Source organism: Hemiscyllium ocellatum, chromosome 46 (assembly GCF_020745735.1).
Source record: "Hemiscyllium ocellatum isolate sHemOce1 chromosome 46, sHemOce1.pat.X.cur, whole genome shotgun sequence".
NCBI classification, from domain to species: Eukaryota; Metazoa; Chordata; class Chondrichthyes; order Orectolobiformes; family Hemiscylliidae; genus Hemiscyllium; species Hemiscyllium ocellatum.
In genome coordinates, this window is record NC_083446.1 from 12811675 (window position 1) to 12830220 (window position 18546).

The 18546-nt window shown below is 43.1% G+C and overlaps 1 protein-coding gene across 1 annotated transcript in view; it reads left to right on the top strand.

Moving 5' to 3' along the window:
- The first annotated feature begins 3785 nt into the window (after positions 1-3785).
- LOC132836201 (zinc finger protein 850-like) overlaps positions 3786-18546 on the top strand; it is a 52610-nt gene continuing 37849 nt past the window's right edge. Inside the window, exons 1-2 of the mRNA XM_060855530.1 lie at positions 3786-3845; positions 12153-13307. Coding sequence (XP_060711513.1) covers positions 12226-13307 — 1082 coding nt within the window. The 5' untranslated portion in view covers positions 3786-3845; positions 12153-12225. The remainder of the gene's footprint in view (positions 3846-12152; positions 13308-18546) is intronic.

The following is an 18546-nucleotide window of genomic DNA, read 5'->3' on the forward strand; positions in this document are numbered from 1 at the left end:
GTAGACAGGGTGGTGAAGAAGTTATTTAGCATGCTGGCCTTCATTGGTAGAGGCACTGAGTATAGGAGTTGAAATGTTATGTTATTGTTGTATAAGTCTTTGGTGAGGCCGCACTTGGCGTATTTTGTACAGATTTGGTCACCCTGTTATCGGAAAGACATAGTTAAACTGGAAAGAGTGTGAAGAAGATTGGCAAGGATGTTGCCAGGACTAGTAGGCTGGGTTATAGGGAGAGGTTGGCCAGGATAGGACATCATTCCTCGGAACATAAGAGAATAAGGTGAATTGAGGTAAATAAAATCATGAGGGGCATAGATGAGAAGAATGCATATAATCTTTTTCCCAGGGATAGGGGATTGAAAACTAGAGGGCATAGGTTTAAGGTGGACCTGAGGGGCAACATCTTCTCATAGAAAGTGCTGTGTATATGGAATGGGCTGCCAGAAAACGTGTTGACAGAGCAATAGCAACATTTAAAGAAACTTTTGTTTAGGTACATGGACAGGAAGGGTTTAGAGGGAGATGGACCAAATGCAGGCAGTTGGAACTAGCTGAGTGGGCACCAGTTTGAACTGAAGAGACTGTTTCCATGCTAAATTACTCTAGGACTCTATGCTAATAGGTCTGCTGAGTGACCATTGAAATTTTTTGACAATATTTACTGTGACAATGCTATCACGTTATTTTGTCCCAGGCTTGTTTGAAGAGAGGTTGTAAAGGCAGAGGGTCACGTTTAACACTGAAAAGCCAGTGGCCAGTTCTCCCACTTCAGGTTTTTTCTCATTTGTTTTCAGCTGTAGCAATCACAAGGTGTGTGAACCCAGGGGAGTTGCAAGCTTCAGTAAAGAATTCCTGACTTTCTTCTGAAATCTCCCTTTGGATGTTGTTCCCTCCTGCCTGTAAGAACCTGTGTTTGAATTTATCGTTTTGCCAAGGGGTACTTATGGGATGTTATTGTATTGCAACGGTCAATTAGTAATAGTTGTTGAATTAGGTGGTGACTTTTTCCAATAGTTAAGTTATTCTAAATTCTGTTTTCTTTTGTTCATGTTTCAACTGTAGTGTTTCAAAAAATTCTAATTTGCTTAAAACCAAGTGGGTTGACCAAGTGGAACTCCACTTCACATCTGCCTTTAAGATAAGAAAACGTGAGGGTCTAGGCTACCTGCTTAAAATATTTTGAAGGGGTCTGGTCTGGTCCATAATATTACTGTTTTGTGCACCATGAAGTTTCACCTCTTCTTATTTTGCAGATTATTTTCCAGCGCTTCAGGTAGAGAAGTAGTCATGTGGCTGTATGATGCTGTGTTCAGTTGTTATTTATTAATAATAATAATAATTGCATAAGCTTTGATCCATTCAGATTTCACACTGGAAACTGCACATGTCAGGCCAACATGATAACCACCATTTTCGTCGAAATGCTGCACTCAGTAAATCCAGTGATCTGCCTCAAGTGTGAATCTGTACAGTAATACACTTCAGGTATTTTCACCAAGAAACTGCTTTCCTCCAACTGGAGAGGCAAGAACTGAGTTCATATTCACTAGATGATGGGTCAGTCAGTTAAGACTGAGGTGAGGAGACATTTCTTCACTGGACAGTTTTGTGAATCATTTGAATTCTCCAACCCAAAAGTCAGTAGATAATCAGTCAATGAGGATATTGAAGTTTCAGCTGGAGAGAAAGTTTTTGGAGTCTAAGGCAATCAGGAACTGTAGGAGCACATGGCAATTTGATACCGAGGATGGAGTCCATTATGATCTGACTGGATACAAATAGTTGAGGTGCTGCTTGTTATCGTGACATGGCTGCTCTTTCTGAGGTCAAAGGTCCTGTTTTGGTGACGTGGGCGTGTATGGAGAGATGACTGGCTAATTAATAGGAAACAGAGAGTAGGCATAACGAGGGCTTTATTCATTGGCAGGATGTAATGAAGTGATACGCCAGTGCATGAAACTCAACATTTTTCACAATTTATACAAATCATTTGGATGAAGGTTTTCACAGAATGGTTATGACATTTTTTTTTATAGATATTTTTATTGGGAATTTAACATTTTGACAAATTTACAAAAATAAGCAGAATTTTCAAGCACAAACATTAATGGTTATGACATTTGATCAGGACACAAAGATAGATAGAATGCAACGCTGTGAGAAGCTTTAGTATGGAAAGGCAAAATGTGTTAGCACAGAATTGGAGCACTGAAAAGATCATTCCTGTGCTGTATTGTTCTTTGACATCAGGAGGATACAAAAGAGAAGTAGATAGGTTAAATGATGGGGCAAATATTTGGTAAATGCAGTTTAGTATGAGAAAATGGCAGAAAGGATAAAAGAAAGAAATATATCATTTTAGTGGTTAGAAATTGCAGATTTCTAAGATGCAGAAAGATTGGCCCAAGTGTATGAATAACAAAGAGTGATAATAGCCAAACTGCAATTTTCCTCTTGTAAAATCTAGAACTTGGGATCACTGTTGGGAAAATAAAGTATCTTCCTATCGAGGCAGAGATAAGGAAGAATACTTTCTCACAGAAAGACACAATTATTAAGAACTCTCTTCCTCAAGAGGTAATAGAAGCAGAATCATTGTATGTTTTATTAGGCAGTGGTAGATTAGTAAGGAAGGAGCTAGGAACTTATTGGAAGAGACCAGAATATTCAGTCATCAGTTGATACAATCCCTACAGTAGAAGGAGCCCATTTGCCCTATTGACACCGCAAACTTCACACAGACAGTTGCCCAAGACTGGAGTTGAACTTGCATCACTGGTGCTGCTACACCGTATCTGAAAGGATTTTGATAATTGGAAATCAGTGGACAACAAGCACTAAGTTGATACAAAACCCAGGCAGTTTAGTTACATTCAAACATGTGACCCGAACATGATTTGAACACACAGCCTTCTGATGCAGAGTCAGATATGCTGCAATTGCACCGCAAGCTCACACTGATAATATTAGCCATGAACTTAGTCACCTTGCAATAGGAAAAATATTATTAAATTGGAGAGGTTTCAGAAAAGGGTTTGAGTTATATGGATAGGCAGGGACTGAGGGGTGACCTTAGAGAAGTTTATAAATCATGAGGGGCCATTGATAAAGTGAATTGCAAAGGTCTTTTCCCAAAGGTGGGGGAGTTGAAAACTAGGGGGCATAGTTTTAAGGTGGGAGGAGACAGGTTTTCACACAGAGGGTGGTTCATATGTGGAATGAACTGCCAGAGGATGTGGTTGATGCAGGTACAGTTGTCATATTTAAAGACATTTAAAAGGATGGGTACATGAATAGGAAACGTTTAATGGGATATGGGCTGAATGCAGGCAATAGGGACCTGTTTGGTTTGGGAAACTTGGTTGATATGGATGAGTTGGACCGAAGTGTCTGCTTTATGACTCTGTAACTTATTGGATGGTGGATCAGTGATTGAGTGAGCAACTCCTGTCTCCAACTTGTGTGTTCGTCTACTCCATATATTCATACTGGCGATTCGCTTCAAGGGATCTGTGCAAGAACACCTACCAATTGTTTTAACTCCTGCTTCATCACCAATTGCCTTCTTTCTGGCAGTTGAGGATGGAGGATGCATGCACTATAGTTTCAGGATTTATTATTAGACTTTCCAAATCAAGTTTCCCTTCCACAAGTTGATAACATTCAGCAACAAGTCACAATTGCCTGACTGTAATGTTCAACAGTGGAGGGTTTACCCAGCATTCTCCGAGGTGAATGTCCACAATGGGACAGCAGTGCACAGGCGCAGTTCCATATACTACAGGGAGCATGCGCCCAGCGAGTAATGGCGACGGCGAAGGTTTTTTTTCACGGACTCATAAACGGTGAGAATCTGTGGGAGGGGGAAAAAGTATTCTATTTAGTGCGTCGACCGAGAGCTTTCGAGGAAATATTATATAATCATTAAATTTCAAACAGGATAGGGTCCCCTATTTGCACTGGTCGGGGCGGGGGGGGTTGGAATGTTATAGGTCTGTGTGCTAGGCCCTTGTCAACGGTCGCCATCTTTAGCGGGGCAACGGGCAACGTCGCGCGTGTAAGGCCGCCATGTTTGTTGGGGGAGAATGGTCGGATGGTGCATGCGCAGCAGCCATCTCAGTGTCATCTGCAGAGGCTTCCTGAGAGTGGTTTAAAATGGAGCTGAGATAACACCACAGGAAAAAGGAGTTGGCCACTTAGACATTCGAGCCTCCTCCAGCATTCAATAGGAGGACTGCTGATCCGACATTCTTCACGTCCACTTTCCCTGTAACTACTGATTCGCTATAGATCAACAAATGAAGGATATGTAGGTTAGTTTGATCTTAGAGTAGGATAAAAGGCTGGCACAACATTGAGGGCTGAAGGGCCTGTATTCTATGATCTATCTCAGAGTCATATTACATGGAAACAGACCCTTCGGCCCAACACGTGCAGGCCTATCTGGTGTTCTAAAATCATCTACTCCCACTTGCCTGCATTTGGCCTACATCTGTAGAAACCCTTCCTATCCCTGCACCTGTCCAAATGTCTTTTAAATGGGGAATTGTACCAGCCGCTACCAGTTCTCTGGCAGCTCATTCCATTTACTCACCACCCTCAGTGTTTAAAAAGTTGCCTCTCCATCTCTTGTAATTCTTTCCCCTCTCACTTTACGCCCTGTAGTTTTTGACTCCCCTACACTGGGGAAAAGACTTTGGCTGTTCACCTTATCTATGCTTTCGCAAGATAATCCCCTCAGCCTCCTATGCTCCAAGGATAAAAGTCCCAGCCTCTCCTCAAACCCCCCCAGTCTCGGTAACACGCTTGTAAATCTTTAGTAACATCCTTCCTATGGATTAGATTACCGACAGTGTGGAAACAGGTCATTTGGCCCAACAAGTCCACACCGACTCTCTGGAGAGTAACCCACACAGCCACATTCCCCTACCCTACCCTACCCTACATTTACTCCTGACTAATTTTCCACCCAGGCGTGGTCGACGATGCTCTCCACCGCATCTCCTCCACTTCCCGCTCCTTCGCACTTGAGCCCCGCCTTTCCAATCGCCACCAGGACAGAACCCTACTGGTCCTCACCTACCACCCCACCAACCTCCATATACATCGTATCGTCCGTCGTCATTTCAGCCACCTCCAAACAGACCCCACCACCAGGGATATATTTCCCTCCCCACCCCTATCAGCGTTCCGGAAAGACCACTCCCTCCGTGACTCCCTCGTCAGGTCCACACTCCCCACCAACCCAACCTCCATTCCCAGCACCTTCCCCTGCCGCAAGAAATGCAAAACCTGCGTCCACACCTCCCCCCTTACTTCCCTCCAAGGCCCCAAGGGATCCTTCCATATCCGCTAGAAATTCACCTGCACCTCCACACACATCATTTACTGCAACCGCTGCACCTGATGTGGCCTCCTCTATATTGGGGAGACAGGCCGCCTACTTGCGGAACGTTTCAGAGAACACCTCTGGGACACCCGGACCAACCAACCCAACCACCCCGTGGCTGAATACTTCAACTCCCCCTCCCACTCCACCAAGTACATGCAGGTCCTTGGACTCCTCCATCGCCAGACCATAGCAACACGACGGCTGGAGGAAGAGCGCCTCATCTTCCTCCTAGGAACCCTCCAACCACAAGGGATGAACTCAGACTTCTCCAGTTTGCTCATTTCCCCTTCCCCCACCTTGTCTCAGTCCCAACCCTTGAACTCAGCACTACCTTCCTAACCTGCAATCTTCTTCCTGACCTCTCTGCCCCCACCCCCACTCTGACCTATCACCCTCACCTTGACCTCCTTCCACCTATCGCATTTCCAACACCCCTCTCCCAAGTCCCTCCTCCCTACCTTTTATCTTAGCCTGCTTGCACACTTTCCTCATTCCCGAAGAAGGGCTCATGCCCAAAACGTCGATTCTCCTGCTTCTTGGATGCTGCCTGACCTGCTGCGCTTTTCCAGCAACACATTTTCAGCTCTGATCTCCAGCCCTCACTTTCTCCTGACTAATACAGCTAACATTACGGGCAATTTAGTATGGCCAGTTCACCTAACCTGCACATCTTTGGACTGTGGGAGGAAGCCCACACAGACACAGGGAGAATGTGCAAACTGCACACAGACAGTTGGCCTGAGGCTGGAATCGAACCTTGGTCCCTGGGACTGTGAGGCAACAGCGCTAACCACTGAGCCATCATGCTACCCCCAAAGCAGGATGACCAGAATTATGCCCAGTGGCCTTACCAATATCTTGCACAGCAGTAACATGACATCCCAACTCTTGGAGTCAGTGCTCTCTGACCGATGAGGGCATCCTGTCTACCTGTGAGTCCATTTTCAAGGAACTATGTACCTGCACCTCAAGGTCCCTCTATTCGACAACACTTCCCAAGGCTCTAACATTATTGTGGAGAAAGAAATGGAGGGCAGAGACGTCAGGGAAATAAATACTGATATTTTAAAAGCAGTTCACAGAACTGAAGAGGAAGTGCTGAAGGTCTCAGAAAATTTAAGGTGGATAAATCTCTGGGACCTGATCTAGTGCAACTCAAGACTTTGTGGGAAGTTGGCGAGGAAACTGCAGGGCCCCTTGCAGAAATATTTGTCTCATCTATAACTACAGGTGAGGTGCTGGATGACTGGAGAGTGGCAAATATGCTTCAGTTTAGGAAGAGATACAAGAAGAAGCCTGGGAACTACAGACCTGTGAGTCTGACTTCGGTAGTGGATAGGTTGTTAGAAATGATTCTGAAAGATGGGATTTATATGCATTTGGAAGGCAAGGAATGATTAGAGATAGTCAGCATGGCTTTCAAACATAGAACAATACAGCAGAGTACAGGCCCTTTAGCCCACGATGTTGCACTGAACATTTATCTTAATCTAAGATCAACCTAACCTATGCACCCCTCAATTTACTGCCGTCCATGTGTTGCTTAAATATCCCTAATGTCTCTGACTCTACTACCACTGCTGGCAATGCATTCTACACACCCACCACTCTCCCCGTAAAGAACCTACCTCTGACATCTCCCCATACCTTCCTACAATCACCTTAAAATTATGACCCCTCATGACAGCCATTTCTGCCCTGGGGAAAAGTCTTTGGCTATCTATGCTCTCTTGTACGCCTCCATCAAGTCACCTCTCTTCCTTCTTCTTTCCAGTGTGAAAAGTCTAAGCTCACTCGACCTCTCTTCATAAGATAAATCCTCCAATCCTGGTAAATCTCCTCTGCACCCTCTCTAAAGTATCTACATCCTTCCTATAATGAGGGGACCAGAAATGGACACAATATTCCACATGTGGTCTAACCAGAGTTTTATAGAGCTGCAGCAAAACCTCGTGTCTCTTAAATTCAATCCCCCTGTTAATGAAAGCCAAAACACCATACGCCTTCTTAACAATCCTATCAACTTGGGTGGCAACTTTGAGGGATCTATACACATGAACCTCAAGATCTTGCTGTTCCTCCACACTGCCAAGAATCCTGTATTTAAGTCTGTATTCAGCATTCAAATTTGACCTTCCAAAATGAATCACTTCTCAGGTTGAACTCAATCTGTCACTTCTCAGCCCAGCTCTGCATCCTGACAGTCATGTTGTAGCCTGCAACAGCCCTTGACACGATCTACAACACGGCCGACCTTTGTGTCATCGGCAAACTTACTAATCCACCCTTCCACTTCCTCATCCAAATCATTTATAAAAATTATTAAGAGCACAGGCCCAAGAACAGGTTCCTGCGGACACTACTGGTCACCTATCTCCAGGCGGATTACTTTCCATCCATTACCGCTGGCTGTCATCTTTCGGCCAGTTAATTCTGTATCCAGACAGCCAAGTTCCCCTGTATCCTGTACTTTCTAACTTTTTGAATGACCCTACCATGGAGGACTTTGTCAAATGCAATACTGAAATCCATGTAAACCACATCCACTGCTCAACTTTCATCAACTTGTCCCGTCCTCAAATAACTCATTAAGGCTTGTGAGGCATGATCTGTCCCTCACATAGCCGTGCTGACTATCTTTAATCAAACTATGTTTTTCCAAATAGTCATAAATCCCATCTCTCAGAATCCTTTCTAGTATATTGCTTACCACTGACGTAAGACTGACTGGCCTGTAATTCCCAGGGATTTCCTTTTTCTGCTTTGTGTGAGGAAGACAGTGTCTCACAAACTTAACTGAGTTTTTTTGACGAAGTAAGCCAGAAGATTGGTGAGGGCAGAGCAACAGACATTGTTTACTTGAACTTTGACACGGTTCCACATGGTAGAGTAATGAGTAAAGTTAGGTCACTGGATTCAGGGTGAGCTTGCCAGTTGGATACAAAATTGGTTTAACAGCAGGAGACAGAGGGTGATGGCAGAGGGTTGTTTTTTGACTGGAGGCCTATGACCAGCAGTGGTCCACAATAATTGGTGCTGGATCCACTTTTACTTGTCATTTATATAACAATTTAGATGAAAATATAGAACGGATCTGATTTGATTTTATTCATTATTGTATGTACCTAAGTACAGTGAAAAGCTTTGTTTGTGAACAGTACAGGAGATCATAGTAGGCAAAGACATACAGATCATAGGGTGCTTGGACAGAGTGAGGAATACAGGTTACACTGCACAAAGGGTGTGTGAAGCAAGATCAGTATTATCAAGATCAACATTATTTGAAGTTAGGAAGAAAGGGTGTCGTTGTATCTTCTTGACCATCACATCTATGTGGGGATTATCGTCACTTCTCAGAACATGATACTCTCAACCTCCGCACCGTTGATGTAGATGGACTAAGTAAGTTTGGAAATGACAACAAGATTGTGGTATAGTGGACAGTGAAGAAGGTTATCCAGGATTACAAATAGCTCTTGATTAGTTGGGTCAATGGGCTGAAGAGTGGCAGATGGAGTTTAATTTGGATAAATGAACTATTGCATTTTGGTGATACAAACAAGATCAGAACTTTTTAAATTAAAAATAGGGCTTTGGGTAGTTGTGGAACAGAAAGACTTAGGGGTTCAGGTACATAATTCTTTGAAGGTTTGTATCACATTAAGAAGGCTTCCAGCACGCTTTAATTGCTCAGATGTTTGAGTATAGGAGTTGGGACATTATGTTGAGGTTCCCAACTCAGGCGACTGTCTGTGTGGAGTTTGCACATTCTCTACGTGTCTGTGCGGGTTTCCTCCCACAGTCCAAAGATGTGCGGGTCAGGTGAATTGGCCATGCTAAATTGCCTGTAGTGTTAGGTAAGGGGTAAATGTAGGGGTATGGGTAGGGTGCGCTTCGGCGGGGTCGGTGTGGACTTGTTGGGCCGAAGGGCCTGTTTCCACACTGTGAGTAATCTAATCTAATCTTGTACAGGACCTTGGTGATGCCTCTTCTGGATATTGTGGCCAGTTCTGGTTGTCCTGTTATAGGAAGGATGTAATTAAATCAGAAGAGATTTACCAGGATCTCGCCGGAAATGGAAGGTTTGAATTATAAGGAGAGACTGGATAGGCACAGGAGGTTGAGAGGTGATCTTATAAAAGTTTATAAGATCATGAGGGGTATAGATAAGGTGAATGGAGGTGTCTTCTACTTAGGAAGGAGGGTTTCAAGACTCAGGCATATTTTTTAGGTGAGACGAGAAAGATTTACACAGAGTGGTTCATGTGTGAAATGAATCTCTAGAAGTAGTGCATGTGAGTAAATTTACAATGTTTAAAAGTGATTTAGATAAATACATGACTAACAAATGTTTGGAGGAATATGGGCCAAGTGCAGGCAGCAGGGACTAGTTTAGTTTAGGATTATGGTCAGCATGGACTGGTTGGACTGAAGGGTCTGTTTCCATTCTGTATGACTCAATGACTCTATTAATTGATCAATTGGGGAAGTGGGTTGAGAAATGGCAAAAGAATTTAATATAGATAAATGTTAGGTCTTCCATTTTGGAAAGTCAAATCAAAGCAGGAGTTTCATGGTGATTGGTAGAGCCTTAAGGAGTGTCGTGGGATCGAGGGGTCTTGAAGTTCAGGTGCATGGTTTTCTGAAAATGGAGTCCCAGATAGACAGGGCGGTGAAGAAGGCTTTTGGCACACTGGCCTTCATCAGACATGAGTATAGAAGTTGGGAAGTTATATTGCAGTTGTACAGGACATTGGTGAAGCCATACTTGGAGTATTGTGTTCAGTTTTGGTCACCTTGTGAAATAGTGATGAAGAAATTTACAAGGATGCTGCCTGGACTCAATAGTCTGAGTTATAGGGAGAGATTGGACAAGCTGGGATTTTCTTCTTTAGAGTGTAGGAGACCGAAGGGGGACCTTACAGAGGTGTATAAGATCATGTGAGGCATCTATTTAAGGTTAGAGGGGAGCCAATAAAAGGGAACCTGAGGGGAATCTTTTTTACACAGATGGTGGTACGCATGTGGAATGAGCTGGCAGCGGAAGTGGTTGAGACGGGTCCATTAACAACATTTAAAAGGCATTTGGACAAATACATGGATAGGAAAGGATTAGAAGGATATAGACCAAGTTTGGGCCAAAGGGCCTGTCTCCATGCTGTGGGAAGGGCAATGGAGCCAGTGGCAAGACAATGGAGTTGATCTTTCCAATATTTAAATGGAGAAAATTTCTGCTCATGCAGCATTGGATGTCAGACAAGTCAGGCTAGTGTGAGACTTGGAGGGGAACCTGGAGGTGATGATGTTCACGTCCACCTGTTACCCTGGTACTTCTATGATGTGGAGGTGGCAGTGTTGGACTGGGGTGGACAATGTCAGAAGTCACATGACACCAGGTTTTAGTCAGAACAGGTTTACAGAACAACCTTGATTATCCGAACGAGATGGACGGGGAATATTTTGTTCGGATAACTGATCTGATTGTAAACAAAGGAAGCCATACTGAACATAAAATGTTAAAAAAGCATGTTTACAGTTTTTATTTCATTCACTCAATAAAATGTGTACAAACACTGGATATTGCTTAAAAATTCATGACATGTTACAAATAAAATCACTTCTTGTGTAAATAAAATTCATTGAGGTAGGGGCCAAATCTTCAAATATTCCTGAAGCACTCTACATATGTCTGGAGGAGACTTGAGGATCTAATGCTGTGCGCTACCAGAGTTTGTTTAAATCTATAATTTTATGAGTCTGCTATTTAAACAAACTAATCTTCGCGTTCTGCAAATTATAGATTTTCAAGTGCTTTGTTCAGAAGTATCTTGGTATTTTAGCAGCAGGAAATAATACTAAAGCAACATTTCAGTCTGCAAGGAGCAAATTGCACAAATCCAGTTAAACTGAGAGGGAGGAAACCCTCACCATCACAGAAGTATGGAAATCCCAGCATTAAACAAGGTCCTCAACACCTTCTAAAATCACAAGAGCATTTGTCAGTTTCTTCTGAACTCAGTGTCTGGAAGAAAGACAGAAGCACCACCTCACTCATGCGTTTACTTCCTCTGCCTTTTTTTTCATGAACAGCCTGCTAAAGTGACTGGAATAAAGCACTTACTTTTGTAAAGGGCTACGTAACTAACCCTTATGTAAAAAATATCCAGTCGCTTTTGCTTGAGTTGCTTGTGTTTCTTTGTTTTTGCAGCGTTTTCACATGTTCTTCAGTACAGGTAATCCAAATTCATTTTTAATCATTGTAAACAAAAGACACAAACGTCGCACCATTGTCGGTAACACCTCTTTGATGGAATGTTTTTATGGGACCTTGAGATCTTGTTCAGAAAACTGAGGTTGTTCTGTATTTGAAATCACAAACTTTCAGAGCATGCTCCTTTGTCAGGTGAAGCCATGTTAGAACAGTGCTCCAAAAGCTTGTGATTTGAAATAAACCCGTTGAACTATAACCTGGTGCTATGTGATTTCTGACCTGGACCTTCTCAGTGGTGAACTTTGGTAATTTGAAAGATTCTACAAACATTTTGGTCAAGTTATAGATATCTAAAATCCCACTCCTTTTCCCCTGACCTCTCTCCTTCCACACAGCGTCTTGTTTAGATTCATATTGGGTAACCCTGAAGGATATCAATTGACTAAGTGCAACAATTCAGCAGCTTTCATGTTAGTTTTTCCTTATGCCAGTTCGATAAATGACTGGGCTCATTCAGTTCAACTTCATAACCTGGCTTTGTTTTCATAGGCTTCTCTCAATCCCTTTTGTTTTAAAACAATTCCACAGCAGAGGGGAGGATTTGGAGTGGGGTTGAAATCCAATGAAGTCACCTGACTTATCACAACTTGAATCTCATCAGTCTTCGAAAATGGAGGGAAAAAGCACTGTTCAGAGTGGGGAGAAACTGTACTCATGTTGTGTGTGTGGACGAAGCTTTAGCCAATCAGCTGGCCTGTCAAGACACAAGCGCAGTCACACTGGAGAGAAACCATGGAAATGTAGGGACTGTGGGAAGGGATTCGGTTACCCGTCTGAGCTGGAAACACATCGGCGCACTCACACTGGGGAGAAGCCGTTCACATGCTTGGACTGTGGGAAGGGATTCACTCGGCCATCAAATCTGCTGACACATCAGCGTGTTCACACCGGGGAGATGCCGTTTGCCTGCTCCAAGTGCGGGAAGGGATTCATTGATTCATCAAACCTACTGAAACACCAGCGGGTTCACACTGGGGAGAGGCCGTTCACCTGCTCTAAGTGCGGGAAGGGATTCACTCATTCATCCACTCTTCTGCGGCACCAGCGAGTTCATACCGACAAGAGACCTTTTAAATGTCTGGACTGTGGGAAGTACTACAAAAGTTCTGGGGAACTGATGTACCATCAGCGTGTTCACACTGATGAGAGACCTTTTAAATGCGCAGACTGTGGGAAGTGTTTTAAAAGTTCCTGGGAACTGATGTCCCATCAACGTGTTCACACTGACGAGAGACCATTCAGGTGCTCCCACTGTATGGCTGGATTTTTGCGTTCATCTGACCTTGCTGTACACCAGCGCATTCACACGGGCGAGAGACCGTTCACCTGCTCCGAGTGTGGGAAGGGATTCAGCCAGTCATCTACCCTGTTAACACACCAGCGGGTTCACACTGATGAGAAACCTTATAAATGCCTAGCTTGCAGGAAGTGTTATAAAAGTTCCTGGGAACTAAGATGCCATCAACGTGTTCACACCAATGAGAGACCGTTCAGGTGCACTCACTGCAGCGCTAGGTTCAGACGATCATGTCAACTCACTGTACATCAGAGAATTCACACTGGGGAGAGGCCGTTTACCTGCTCCGAGTGTGGGAAAACATTCACTCAGTCATCCCACCTGCAGAAACACCAACAAGTTCATAAGTATCCACAGTGATTGGATTTCATTGTTAATCACATCTAGGACTGAATTATGTTCACTGTGGTCTGTTTTTGCTGATGTTAATAAACTCCATTGCAGTGATACTGATTAATAAAAAGATTAAAAGTCAAATAAAATCAGCCTTGTGTTAAACACTGTAATAAGAATCATACAGCACAGAAACTGACCCTTTGGTCCAACTCATCCATGCTGACCAAGTTTCCCAAACTAGTCCCACTTGCCTGTGTTTGGCCCATATTCCTCATAACCTTTCCTATTCATTTATCTTTTTAAGTATCTATTAAATGTTGCAACTGTACCTGCATCTACCACTTCCTCAGCCATTCATTCCACATATAAACTACCCTCTTCTCACGTTAAAAATATGCGCCTAGTTTTTCCCCTCAGGAAATTACTTTTGAAGAATTTTATGAAACTGTACAAAATACAAACCACCAGTGAATAATAAACAGCCATTTATAGGGGATGAGGTAGCAATGCCAAACCCACCGTACAACCAATTTGACGGAAAATGCGGATGAAAAATGACCTTTTCAATTCACCTTATCTCTACCCCTCATTATTTTATACACCTTTATACGATCACCCCTCAGCCTCCTATATTCCAGTTAGAAACAAAAATCCCAGTCTATCCATATAACTCAAACCCTCCATTCTCGGTAACATCCTAGTAAATCTTTTCTATACCTCTCCAATTTAACAATATCCTTGCTATAGAGGGAATTGTACAGCAATTGTACACACCACAAAAGTGGCCGTGGCCTCAACGTCCCAACTCCTGTAAATCGATGGTCTGAGCACTAAACACCTCCTTAACTATTCCCAAAGTTCTAAATCCCCATCCACACATTCTCACTTCTCCTTGTGCCAAAATCAAAACCCATCACACTAACTCAACTATTTATTTCCCTGAAATCCATTTTCTGACCGTCTCTCTGAGTATGCAGTGCTCAAGCTCCCATACACAAGGAGAATATAAAAGAATCATTTTTGCTCCTAGGCACCAGGACTCCAGAACACCAACAAGTGTCTTTTTTTTTTAGAATAGCACCATAAAATTATAAATCATGGAAAGAGTCCATTCGGCCCATCCAGTCAACAATTTGCCAACCCCCCCCCCCCCCGCCATCCTAATCCCACTTCTTAGCTCTTGTTTCATAGCCCTGTGGCCTCTGACATTTTCAAGAGTGCATCGAAATCCATTTTAAAATATGATGAGGCTTTCTTTCAGTCTTTCAGACACTGAGTTCCAGAGCCCCACTAGCCTGAGTGAAAACAATATTCTTTCTAAAGGTATCACTTCTTCCCCTAAATATGTGGCCCTTGTAACAGGTCTTCTGCCAAAGAGAGGGGCTCCTTCCTATCCACTCTATTCAAAATGCGTCATCATTTCATACATTTCACTGAGTTCTCCCCTCAGCCTAGTCTATTCCAAAGAAAACATCTCCAACTGTCCAATCGTTCCTCACTATTACAAACTTTCAGGCACACCACCTAAGGTGCAGTCACATTATACCACAGAAAGCATCCTCGCCGTATACATCGCAGCTTGGAATGGCAACCGCTCTTCCTAAGACCACAAGAAACTACAGGGAGTTGGGAACATAGCCCAGTCCATCACACAAACTAGCCTCCCACCCATTAGCTTCATCTATAGTTTCCACTGCTTCAGGAAAGCAACCAACATGATCAAAGACCTCTCTGACCCTTGTTATACTCTCTTCCACCCACTTCTGTTAGGTAGAAGATACAAAAAATTGGATACACAATGGATTCAAGAACTACTTAAACCTGTTGTTAACAGACTTTTGAATGGACTTCTTTATTGTTAATCTCTCTCTGCACCTTCTTGGCAGCTGTAACATTGTATTCTGCGCTAGGTTCTGTTACCCTGATGCACAGTATGATCTACCTGTAGATTTTCTCTTTTCTCTGTACACCTGACAGTAATAAATCAAATCCTTCCTGTATGGTAATCAGTGCTCTAGCTGTGACCTAACTGGTAATGCATACAGTTAAAATACAACCTTCCTGTTCTTACATTCCTCATCTTGGCTAAATAGGTAAAAAAAACCTGTGTTCTTTCTTAATTGTTACTCTCCAGTTGTGGTATGTTCAGAGGTCAATTAACATAAACTCCAAGATAGTTGCAGGTAGATAAGATAGTGAAGAAGGCATTTGGTATGCTTTCCTTTATTGGTCAGGGTATTGAGTGCAGGAGTTGGGAGGTCATGTTGCGGCTGTACAGGACATTGGTTAGGCCACTTTTGGAATGTTGCGTGCAATTTTGGTCTCCCTACTAACGGAAGGATGTTGTGAAACTTGAAAGGGTTCAGAAAAGATTTACAATGATGTTGCCAGGGTTGGAGGATTTGAGCTAAAGGGAGAGGTTGGGTAGGCTGGGGCTGTTTTCCCTGGAGCGTCGGAGGCTGAGGGGTGACCTTATAGAGGTTTATAAAATCATGAGGGGCATGGATAGGATAAATAGATAAGGTTTCTTCCCAGAACTAGAGGGCATAGGTTTAGGATGAGAGGGGAAAGATATAAAAAGGACCGAAGGGGCAACTTTTTCACGCAGAGGATGGTGCGTGTATGGAATGAGCTGCCAGAGGAAGTGGTGAAGGCAAGTACGATTACAACATTTAAAAGGCATCTCGATGAGTATTACGAAGAAGGGGGGTTTGGAAGGATATGGCTCGGGTGCTGACAGATGGGACTAGATTGGGTTGGGCTATCTAGTCAGCATGGACGGGTTGAACCAAACAGTCTGTTTCCATGCTGTACATCTCTATGAATTTATATTCCTTTTCGAGCATAATTCCCAGAATCCTACCATTTACCGTAGAATTCCAGCACAGACAAATGTTCCCTGTGCTAAATATTCAGTGTAATTTTACGTCAATCCTTTTAAAGCTTATTAGAAGCATATAATTTATAGACAATAAACTCAATATTGATCAGAGTCACTCGATATGATTGGCCTTGTATGTCAAAATAGAAATGTTTGTCGCGTGTGTTGACTGGCCTTCAACATATCATCCAAGCTGATGAGAGACAAGGACAGCCACATAAAGGAGAACTGTGGAAACATATAACTGGTACTTGGGTGGCTCAGTGGTTAGCACTGCTGCCTCACAATGCCAAGGACCTGGGTTGGATTGTCTGTATGGAGTTTGCACATTCTCTCTGTGTCTGCATGGGTTTTCTCCAGGTGCTCCGATTTCCTCCCACTGTCCAAAGATGCACAGGTTAGGTGGATTGGCCATGGTGAATTGCCCATGTATGGCAAGCTAGGTGGATTTCCCATGGGAAATGCAAGGTTTCAAGGATAGGACAGGGTGTGGGTCTGGTTGGGATGCTTTTTGGAGGGTCAGTGTGAACTTGATGCGTTGAATGGCCTGTTTTCACACTGTAGGGAATCTATTTATACATATGTGCAACAGGGAAAGAACATTGTCTTCTGAGGAGATGTTAGAGAGGCTGGGCCTTTATCTATTGATATTTAGAAAAAAATGAGACATACAAGATCCAAGGGTGGAAGTTGAAAGCATGTTCTCCTTTGTGAAAGGCACACTGTACACATAAAAGTAGCTGGAGATCCCATATCTGGTCTTGTGAAACTTTGCCCTGTCACCTGACATTCCTCTTGATGTAGGAGCAGAATTAGGCCATTTGGTCCATCATATTTCCTCTGCTGTTCAATGAGATCATAGCTGATCTGACAATCTTTAACTCCACTTTCTTGTCTTCTCCCCATAACCCTTGATTTGCTTTCTGATTAAAAATCTGTCTATCTCAGCCTTTATTATACTTAATGACCCAGCCTCTACAGTCCTCTGTTGTAAAGAATTCCACAGATTCATTCACAGCAGAGAAAAATATTCTTCTCCCTTTGACTTAAATGGACAATCTCTTATTCTGAGATTCTGCCCTCTGGTCCTCTGAAACAACCTCAAGTCCCTTATATGTTTCAATAAGGTTGCCTCTCATTCTAGTGAATGCCAGTGAATACAACTGATGGGCTGTTCTGATCTGTTCACTTCCTGTCCCAATTCCAGACACATCACTTTATTTCCTGCTAAGCCTACCCATGTACCTGGTCATAAATTCACAATGAGTTTGCAATTTATACTGCAGAATTGGCACAACCTCCTCAGTTCAGCAGTAGCATCTATAATATGTATCAAAAGCAAATAGATGATGCTGAACTTGCATAAGACACTAAGCTGGAGTATTGTGTACAGTTCTGGGTGCCACACTGCAGGAAAAATTGTGACTGCATTGGACAAAATGCAGATGAAACAAGAATGAAGTAAGAAAACCGTTTTCACTCAGTGAGCAGTTGAAAGCCACTGCCCAGAGGTATGATGTTTGATTGAGGCATTCAAGAGGGTATTGGATGATGTTTTGGATAAAAATAAAGTGTAAGGGCATGGGGAAAAAGCAGAAGATTGGCATTAGGTAATGATGCTCATTTAACAAGTCTGTAGAGGTATAATGAGCTGAAAGGCTGCCTTCCAAACCCTAACACTTCTGTGACTCTTTAATGCTCCAGCTCCCCGTGTCTGTGAGATTTACAGCAGATCTGGAACAATAGGGAAATGGGGCCATTCTGAAGGACAAAGGCTGAAATAGCTGACCCTCCATCCATTTCAAAGATGTGGTCAGATAAATTGGCCATGCTAAATTGCCTATAATGTCCAGGGATGTGTATGTCAGGTGGATTAGCCAAGGGAAAATGTAACCGTTAAAGGCATAGGGTGGGAGTGGGTTTGGGTAGGATGTTTTTCAGAAAGTTGGTGTGGACTCAATGGGTGAGTGGCCTGTTTCCACACTGTAAGGATGCTATTGATTCAAAAGAGAGTTGGGTCTAGGCCTGGTCCTACTCTCCCTTGATGAATAAAGCTCTGTTTTATTTAATATTGATCACTCTCTGCACTTCTCGGCAGCTGTAACATAGTATCCTGCACTCTGTTTTGTTACCCTGATGCACTTGTTCAGTATTATCTGCCTGTAAATCATGGAAGAAAACACTTTTCACAGTACTTTGGTACTCGTGACAACAATAAATCAAATCAAATTTGGAAACCTTATTTGTGTCAAACTGCTGGAGAAAACTCAACCTTTCTGTTTGTGGCTTTAAACAGATGAAATCCTGTGGGACCAGACCAAACTTTTCCACATTTGTACACTTTCATGAGCAAGGAAAGGCCGTCTAGG